Raw genomic sequence first — 10,408 nt, 5'->3', positions numbered from 1 at the left:
GAAAGCAGAAACAAAAATGTAGCTTGTACATAGTTGTTGAAAAGGTAAGGTGCAAAATTGTACAACAGGGCTGAAATGAACAGCAGAAATCCAATCTTCACTTCATGAAACCATAATCTGAAACTGCACTATTATAACTCTCCTAAGATTGGAGTATCTTCTTATAGTCTTGGAAGTTGCCCTGGAATGGCGTCACTCTTCCTTCGGATACAACCCATAGCTCCTCCACGCTTCCGGATATGAGGTGCTCATCATGACTCACCTGCCAAAACACATTTATCAGGGTTTACATCACTTTGTTCTCTTATCACATCAAATATACTATTGCAAGAAGTAAGCATCAACATACCATGAGAATGCCTCCTTGGAACATCACCAGTCCTTGAATTAGCGCCTCAACAGCATCCAAGTCCTACATCATCATATACTTGCAGTCAATGTTGGGTTTATATTTTGTCGAAGTCATGATGCAGGTTGCACCACAACCTTTTTGATCATTATCTAGAAACAGGACTCATTTTTACCGAACAGTTTTTAAGGGGAAAAAAAAAAGTTAGCCATTGAACTTTATGGTGGCTGCGTTTGTTTCTGAGAATAGGACAGAACAAAACACTGAGAACAAGACAGGACAAGACACTGATAGACAGAGACACAAAATTTTGTGTTCTTGTATTTTGTTTGGGGATAAATTAGAACAAATTATGAAAATCCAATTTATTCTCATTTTTTTCATTAAAAAATTTGAGATGAAAAATATAATAATAAAAAATATAATTATGAAAAATTAACAAGAATAATAAAAGAAAAAATGAAAAATAAATTGTGTCCCTTGTTAGTGTCTCTGTGTCTTTCCTGTCAGAATGGACACAAAATACACTAACTCAATGTCTCTGGACACATTGTTTCTGTCCATGTCTCTTCTGTCAAACACGATTTTGTGTTTCAGTGTAAACAAACGCAGCCTATATGCCATATGCACTTTAGCCCCTAAACTTTTAAGAATGTGCAAATAAACCCCATAAAGTTCCCTAAATGTGCATTTTATTCAAAATAAGTGCAATATATGCTTCAACTTCTTGTTATGTGCAAATCTCCCTGCTAAACTTTCTTAAATATGCAACTGACACCCTAGAAGATGGTAAATGCTATTTTTGTTAACAAAAACAATTGATGGAAAAATTAATAGTGAGCAATCCGCATATTTGCAAAAGTTCAAAGGCTTGATTACCACAATTTTAAAGTTCAGGGGCTTAAGTTTAGAGAGGTAAAGTACAATTAACCCACAAACTTTTGTTTACGAATAGGCTATTAGAGCGATACTTTTAACTGTTGAAAAATAGGGCCACAATGGCAACGAAATCATTTATGATAATGATATTAGTAACAATAACTAATGTTTTCAGCACACTTTCCTCCAACAAAATAAAAAAAATAAAAAAAGAGTAATTACAAAAACCAGTCCCCAAAGATTTTAAAAGCGGACATTTTAGTCCCCAAAAAAATTAATACACAAATCAATCCCCAAAGTTTTACTTCGACAGACAAAATCAATCCCCAGTTCATTTTCCAGACAAATTTATTATTACTTTGTTCAAAAAATACAAAAAGTTATGGTATAATATTATTATGCAATTAATAATAATAATAATAATAATAATAATTTTTGGACAGAGGACTATTATGTCTAACAGAGAAAAAGTTAGGGATTGATCTATGTATTAATTTTTCTTGGGGACTAAAATGTCCATTTTTAAAATCTTTGGAGACTGATTTGGATAATTACTCTGCCGGAAAATAAACAAGGAACTGATTTGTCTGCTGGAGTAAAACCTTGGATTGATTTGTGTATTAATTTTTTTTAGGGACTAAAATGTCCACTTTTAAAATTCTTGGAGACTGATTTGGGTAATTACTCTAAAAAAAAAATAGCAAGCAGCTAGCTATGCAGCAACCCCACTAAGAAAAAATCAACGTAAGAGAGACAGGGAACCTACCAGATGATTGGATGGCTCATCAAGCAATATTATATGTGGCTTCTTGAAAGTTATCTTAGCAAATGCAACTCTGCTTTTCTGACCCCCTAGAAAAGCAATCAGAAAAGCCAAAAACATAAATAATTGCAAGGTGCATGAAAATATCAATAGCCACTCTGAACAATCAATGTGTCCTAGCATCTTTTATTGCATTTTTTGAATATCACCATATTCAGAATCTTTTTAAGAGATACAGGTACCAAAATAAGTGATAATACCTGATAAAGTATACATCGGTTGAAGTGCGAGATTTCCGGTTACACCAAAAGATCCTAAATGAGCCCGAAGCTTCTGCTCTGGAACGCCCTGCACAAGATTCAGAAAGGAAATCTGTTAATACAAGTACCTAAAAAATGTACATCGTAATGTGTAGAACTTATTGTTAATAACAATAACAATAACAATAACAATAACAATAATAATAATAATAATAATAATAATAATAATAATAATAATAATAACAATAACAACAACAACAATAATAAATAAATAAACAAATAAATAAATAAATTGTGCCCTTGGAATTCAAAGTCATTAGTTTTCTGAAAATGATCACTTTTCAAATATATGCAACTGCAGCTATTATCATATACATCCTTGCATTCTTCCCAACATTTCAATAACATTGCATTTAACGATTTTCATTCTTACCAGAAAATAAATTCAATGCAACTATGGCTCAGTTAACAAATGACAACTAAATAGTAGTTAAACTCTTGAAGAAAAACATTACAGCAGTTTTTATAAAGTACTCACAGGATAGCAGCGCATCATATACAGAAGAGGATTTGAAGATAAGTCCAGTCCATCGACATGATGCTGACTGAACACTGCTATACGAACCTGCAGACAGACAGGCAGCAAGCATAACTAATGACCCAAATTTCAAAACAAGACAAAACAATGATGACGAAAAGAGAGCATAAAGGAGAGACATCGCCATTCTTATAATATGTAGTCCTTGCATATCAAAGTCTATTTATCTTTCCAACATTAGCTTTGCAAATCATGCGTAGACTAGTTTAAATTTGTATATAATTGGAAAAATAAAGAAGCATACTTCTCGGCAGCTGACATTCCAAATTATCATGGATGAATAAATATATAGTGCACTAACACAAAACATCAATTAGAGGGGTCACATATGAAAGCAAAAGATAGCATGACATGAAGGTGAGGGACAATTGACTTGCAATTATGAAAGTGTTGGCAGATTTAGTAGTTTACCTTAGCAGATCGAAAAACTGTCCCAGAACTAGGATTTAGTTCCCCAGCAATTAATTTGAGTATGGTCGACTTGCCAATACCATTTGGTCCAACCACTGTAAAAACAAAGGATAAAATATATATTTTATAACATGAGACAACCAAGGTGGCAGTCCTTTACTAGTTTCAACAACATTATCTCACACAGCAGTAGGGCACATGTATTCAAGACAAGTTTGAAGAAAAGATGCAACCAGGCTGGCATATCTACCATGCATTGGCATCATAAAAGTCACTGCAATCATCAATATGTAATAGGTAGGAATTTAAGATCGGTGATTAAAAGGAAAGTGAGAGTTAAAAGAGAAGCAATGGTGGTTTGAATTGTGTAATGTATGTCCTTAATGAGCTAAGCACAGATTAGTGCTGATATACAATGAGGAGATAACTTGTGGTGTAAGATAAGAAAAATCTGAACAGTCATTTCATAGTTCATACTTTAGTTATGGAAGCTGTAACTAACAGCTGTCCTATCCTAGCTGGCTCTATTATACTAACTAACTACTACTCTAGACTTCAATAGCTTACTCTATTAGTGATTACAATAGAACATTTGGATTTTTTGTACGTAAGCTAGGAGAGGAAATGATGACTAATGGTTTCTATGTAATATGGATGTGTATAGGAATATGAGTGTGATAAGTGTGAATATAACTAAGAAGAATAGAATTATTGATAAAAAATTAGAATAGAGAAAAGAGAATCCAGACAGACGAGAGCCTTCAATAAATTCAACATATTCCATTACAATTTCTATCACAGTAGAATAGCATAACCAAATAGATAATATGGCGAATATAGAAGATAGAAACAGAGAGTAGAAGAACAAAGTACAATCACAGATAAGAGAATATCAGTGTGATAATTCCTCAGTGAGGATTGTATTGAATAACTGTGTGATAAAAAAAGGAACAGAAATGATAATTTGGCTTTCGGCCAAATTCTCTCCCCAATTCCACTCCACTCTTTTTCATCTCCCCACAATTGCTAATTACATCTATTTATATCTCTCTCCCTTCTAACTAACTCCTAAAAGCACAGCGATCTCCATCAGTCATTCATTTAGTTTTCTTGCCTCTCCTCCTATATGTAATACGTCTATTTGAAAGGGGTAATTTCTCCTTTCTGCCCCTGAACTTCTTGGTTGCTGTGGTGCGTCACACAATACTATTTATACTATTTCTACTAATATCTAATTCTACTTCTACAAAGTAGACTTCTACTTATTACGCTAACTCAATTATACTCATCACATAACTCAAGCCCATTTACACTCATTACAAAATATGAATAGTAAACTATGTTAATATAGGCTGATAATATAGTGAATTACAATGATACAATAATTTACCAAGGATTCAAAAGAAAGGGGAGAAAAGTCATGCATAGGGATGGAGAAGCTTCTTACTTGCAATACGGCTGTCAAGGTCAATGCCGAAATTCAAATTCTTAAATAGAATGGGTCCCCCAGGATAACCAAATGATGCATCACTGCAGTAAAATTTTGCAGAAAAGATAATAAAATAAGGTTAGAGATAGGCCAATCATGTGTCACAGATTCATTTATGTATAGATGTCTTTTGTCAACAATGTGAGTTAAAGAAGGGTTAATGCTCTTCTACCTGAAGCTTATGATGGGTGGGCCCGGTCTATCATCTGGGGTGGGGAACTCAAATTTGTAACTATATTGAACCAGATGAAACATAATTAATGACAGCTTGAAAGAGAATTATTTAATGAGAAAAAAAAAGAAAAAAAATAGCAGTTCATACTCAGGATCGTTAATAATCTCATCCACATGGCCCATTCGTTCCAAAGCCTGGAATATTGTTCAGAGAAGAAATAAATTTCAATTTTAGTGATTTAATTAGAAGCTTCAAATAACCAACCACATAAGATCTTTCTCTCTCTCTCTCCGTGTGTGTGTGTGTTTGATGAAGCTTTTGAGCATTTGATTGGTAATTAAAAAACAGATGCTATCAAGTACCTTGATTCTGGATTGAACAAGGGATGCTCTCTTGGCATTATAGCGGAACTTGTCAATGAAGGACTGGTAGAAAAAAACAGAAACCAACACAGCTCAAATATCAAATACAACCAATAAAAAGTTACATTGAGAAGTCAAATAATCAAAATTTTGTTCAATTAAAAAAATTATAAGTTTAAACTGATATAAGAAACCACATTGAGGAACGGAATTTCCATACAGCATTGCAAACATACAGTAAGCTATAGTTTTCCATCATAGTTTGCTATTCAAATTCCTCTTCACGGTTAACACAAACTAGCCTATCCAGTAAATTTAATAGAATAATTTGACAAACTTGCACCATGTAGTGGGATAAGGTAGTTATCGTATAAATTTGCATATTAATGCAGAAAGTATTAAATGACCACTTAGACTGATCACCAGATCCCCCACCTCAAAGCATCAAGACAAAAGTAAATAATAAAGTCATGTGTAAACTACTAAACACATTATTCATGGCAAGACCATGAATATAAAGCTCATATCACGAATGAAGTGACATCTATGTAATGTAATTTATTATTTAGAATTATAAATAAGAATAAGCATTAAGCAAAAAGAAACAAACTACCTTATGAGATCTTGAAACAGAAAAAGTGATACCTGCATATGAGATCTTGCACGTTCGTTTGCCTCTAGTGCTTTTTGCTGGTTTTTGATTTGTTCTTCTCGTGTCTTCTCAAAAGTATCATAATTCCCTCTGTATGTAGTCAGCTTCTGAGCTTGTAAGTGAATTATATCAGTAACCACCTGAGGTAAGTTACAAATTAAGTTAGAGAAACAACTTATGAAGAAAATACAAAATCAAAGATATAAAGATAAAATCAACATTTTACCGTATTTAAAAACTCCCTGGCATGAGAAACAACGATAAATGTTTTTGGCCATTTAACCAAGTATGATTCAAGCCATAAGACAGCATGAAGATCAAGATGATTCTGTAATAAAAATAAAGTAAGTAATCTGAAATTTTATTACTCCAGGATGAATGAAAATATAGAATGCTGACTCACTGTAGGCTCATCAAGAAGTAATATATCAGGCTCTATAAACAGTGCACGAGCAAGAGCTATGCGCATCCGCCATCCTCCAGAAAAAGTTTTTGTTGCTTTCTTCTGCATCTCAGGAGAGAAACTAAGACCCTGAAAATACAGTTGATATCAATAACAATTCTGGACAACTGATTATCCAATTAATAAGGCAAAGTGAAAATCATTTAAGCACAAAAATAAATTCTTTTCATGTCATAATGAATTTTCACAAATTTTTCAGGGACTCTGATAGAAACAGGTTTGGCTTGGTTTATAGGAGGAATGGTAAGGAGTTGATGGGCTGATTTTTCACTGCTTAATTCCTAATTGTTGCGGAATGGCTGTTTGTTGGCTCTTTTAAGCTAGTTTAGCAGGTTTAGGAGCAGTAGTGCTAGGCCTAGCTGCTGCCTATAAATGCTAGGGGTTAGTTAGCTTTTAGTTAATTATAAAATTCTGTTCAGTGTGTTAGTTCAGGAGAGGAAAATTCTCTCCGGAGTTGGTTAGATCCAACAGTGTACTCCAATAAAGGATTCTGATTTACAACCCCTAGTTCAACAATAAAATCCCCCTAATTCTGCTAGTTCCTTGATCCTATCAGACTCAATTACATTGTTGCCAAGTGTTCAAAACAACAAATAAGTAGAAGCGAGACAGACGTGAATTTAATGTGGATCAACCTACAAAAGTGTAAGACTACATCAATGACTTAAATATGAAGAAAAGATTCCAGAGAAAGTGAACATTAAAAGCAGTAGCAGCTATACACCCCAGCAATTTTCAATTCCAATAAGCTGTTAGGGACTTGGGTACTATGGGGGTGCTCAAAGTCCCACATCGGGTAGTATGGGATGCTTGATGTTGTATATAAGGAGAGTGGTTCTTCCCCCTTATCAGCTAGCTTTTAAGATGTGGTTTCCCACTCTTTTTAGATACTTAACAAAAGCCAAAACATTCCCCGTTACCTACATTTACTACAAACAATTGCAGCCCTATGGATAAAGGTAGAGGAAGATCTAAGAGAAGTATAAAGAAAATTACTATAAGAGATTTAAAAATAAATGATTTACACATGTAGTTTGTTTAGGGCACTGATTTACATGAGACATGATAGGGCACTGATTTATCAGAGCTTTATCCATGTAGCTTGTCACCTAGTGGGACAAAGCTTAGTTGTAGTTTGTAGTAATTTTAGGGCACACCCAAAATTAAATACAAGCCATTTTATAAGAAAATTTTGGTTGGACAGAGAGGGAGGAAGGGAGAGTATGTCCACCCTCCATAATTACGCGAAACTATTATGTAGGGTCAGGCAGGGATCACAATCTTATTAAGTGACACATGTATCTAAATGGCTTCTTTGTCAAATCAAAATGGTGATGAGAGCATTTTTGAAAATGTTGGAAGAGTTGGATTTGGATGTCTGATTAGAGATTGTGATAGTAATGGGCTGAGAGGGTGTTCTAGCCGAGTTCCAAGTGTCAGTATACTGAGAGCTGAACTTTTTGCTATTTGGAGGGGATTGACAATGGCCTAGGAGGCTCAGTTCAAGAATGTCGTTTGCGAAACTAACTCTGTAGAGGTATTCTTTCTAGCTAACAGTTGGAAAGTGCCATATGATCATGAAGAGAAGGCTATTATCAAGGACACTTTTTAATTGAAGCAGTGAAAAGCTTGGCTTGTCCGTTTTGGTCTGATTCAAAGGAGGCTAATAGAGTTGTAGACTAATGGTGAAAGGAGGTGCTCAATGAGCTTCAGATATGGTGGAGTGGCTTTGCCCAAATAATTCGATACTTTCGGCTATGATGAGTGATTGTAGTCCTTAGGAACCTAGTTTTTTATTTCTTTAGGTTTTTTATTTCCATTTTCTTTTCCGTTTTGTATCTTTGTTCACCAAAGAAAAAAAAGAACCAAAGTTCAGAATTTTACAAGCTTCAACATGGTTAATAAGATAATAAAAACTCTCAATAAGTCAAATCAGACTATCAGAGCTTTCTAATCTTCAATAAACTGCAATACATGTTAGTTCACCTATGAACTCACCGCGAGTATCGATGCTGCACGTGCCTCTGCAGAATAAGCATCAATTAACTCAAGCCTCTTGTATATTTCCTCAAGTCTTTGCGAAATACCATCTTTATGAACCTCCCCATTGCTTTGTCCACTTTTCTCCTCAAGTTCCCTCTGGCAAACAGCCACAACATCATCAGTTGTCCAGTTTTAAGGGGATAACAACTTGTAAGACAAACAACACAATACGGACCGGGGAGGGGAATGGAGACATGATTAAACAGAACAGTATATTCAACTATTCAACCTGTTTGGCAAGCAATTGAGCTTCTTCCTCCAAAAGTTGAGTTCGTTCAATGTCAGCATTGAGAACACACTGCAAGGCAGTTGTATTATCACCAACAACCTCTTGTTCCACATGCAATATCTGACAGTTCATTGGAATACCATCAATGGCATGCATAGCCATGTGCCTGAGGAAAGTAGTTTTGCCTGTACCATTTCTTCCAACAAGGCCTGCACCACCAAAACAAAGAAAAAGATCAGGAACACCAATCAAATTCCTGTTCATGATTGCAGAAACTCACAATAATGGACAAGAAGCAAGCAATCACCATAATGCCTTCCAAAGGAAAGTGTAACTGAACCGTCAACAATGAGATCACGGCCACCAACAGAGATATTGAAGCCCTCCATATGAATGTCCTTCACAGCTGCTCCACCAACACCTTCGTGCCTAACACATACAACCGGCATCCCTGCCCGTGCTGCTTCCATCTCTGCTAAGTGCATTTGGTATTGCGCCTGTACGTAACAAAAACACAATACCACTAGCTAATGAATCTTTGAACTGCAAGTGATCAACTAGCTATCCACTCTTCTTTTCTTTTTTCCTCCCTTTGTGGTACAAAAAAATTTAGATTGAGGGTCTGTTTATTTATGGGTTGGTAGAAAATTCATGGATAAGTTTAATCATTTTGTCCGTATTTTTACACGTGGAATTCATCCATAACTGTTCCAAACCTATTTTACCCCCAATCAAACATACCTAAGGAAAAAACTCATCAGCTGCTAAGGTTTTTGTGGCTTACTAGGTACAGACATATCAACAAAATTCATCAAGTTAAATACAAGAAGAGAGAAATTTTCAATTGGAACCTCTCTCTGGCGTTCTTCCTTTCTCTTTCTCCTATCGAGCTTCATGCGGTCGCGTTCAGAGAGCAAAGGGCCATCAACAGGCTCAGGCTTCTTCTTCTTAGCTTGCCCTTCATCCATTCCCTCATTCATCCTAAACGGCGCCGCAAGACTTCGCACCGTTGGCTTCGCCTTTACCAAACCATGCTTCCCAAACTTATCAGTCAGCTTGCTACACACCTATACCAATTTCACTTGGAATTATTCGACAAAAAAAAATCATTAATGAACACGCACAAATTGACATCGTGGTTTTGATTGGGACTGACCGTGCGGCACTCGGAGAAATCGTCGACGCAGCCAGCGGCAACAAGAAGTTCTCCTAGGGCTTCGAAGGCGCCTTCGCCATCGAGTCCGAAATCAAAGTCGTCGTCGGCGAGGACGTTCACGATGTAATCAACGATTGGCTGATCCACGTCGAGAACCCTTCGTCCCAAAACCTCATGGACCACCGAACTTGCCACGTCAGTCATCTTCTTCCGCTTTCCTATAAGCAATGAGGGTAGTTCAGAAAGAGCTGCGAGCGAGCCAGGGGTGTTCTTCTATGAAAATAGAAATTACCGTTCTGCTCTCCTTATCCCTCCCTTTACCGAAGCAAAAGAAGAATAATACCCAAATCATTTCCCAAAAAGTTTTGAGAGGAAACATATTTTAGTGTCATTAGAAATTATAATTTACATATTTTAAAAAAATTTACTTAAAAAAACATTTTAACATTAAATAAAAATTATTTTTTATATTATCATATACAAATATAATTATTAGATAAAAATATATTTTTATATGAAATATTTAAATATAAAATTATTTTTATTTCACTAAACAATCTTTTAAAAAATTTACTTGAA

General features: G+C 35.3%; 1 protein-coding gene across 1 annotated transcript in view; it reads right to left on the bottom strand.

Moving 5' to 3' along the window:
• The window catches only part of LOC107463687 (ABC transporter F family member 3), a gene marked incomplete in the record, with an annotated part of 21,734 nt that extends 11,575 nt beyond the window's left edge, over positions 1–10,159 (bottom strand). Inside the window, 18 exon segments of the mRNA XM_016082538.3 lie at positions 1–262; positions 350–412; positions 1,995–2,080; positions 2,252–2,339; positions 2,790–2,876; positions 3,261–3,355; positions 4,708–4,790; positions 4,922–4,981; positions 5,072–5,118; positions 5,287–5,349; positions 5,932–6,078; positions 6,165–6,266; positions 6,342–6,470; positions 8,400–8,540; positions 8,674–8,882; positions 8,981–9,170; positions 9,525–9,740; positions 9,830–10,159. Coding sequence (XP_015938024.1) covers positions 143–262; positions 350–412; positions 1,995–2,080; positions 2,252–2,339; positions 2,790–2,876; positions 3,261–3,355; positions 4,708–4,790; positions 4,922–4,981; positions 5,072–5,118; positions 5,287–5,349; positions 5,932–6,078; positions 6,165–6,266; positions 6,342–6,470; positions 8,400–8,540; positions 8,674–8,882; positions 8,981–9,170; positions 9,525–9,740; positions 9,830–10,033 — 2,130 coding nt within the window.
• Between the last annotated feature and the right edge of the window lie 249 nt (positions 10,160–10,408).

Source organism: Arachis duranensis, chromosome 9 (genome assembly GCF_000817695.3).
Source record: "Arachis duranensis cultivar V14167 chromosome 9, aradu.V14167.gnm2.J7QH, whole genome shotgun sequence".
Classification (NCBI taxonomy): Eukaryota; Viridiplantae; Streptophyta; class Magnoliopsida; order Fabales; family Fabaceae; genus Arachis; species Arachis duranensis.
Note: the sequence above shows the minus strand (reverse complement) of the source record. Positions and strands in the feature narration are given on the sequence as shown.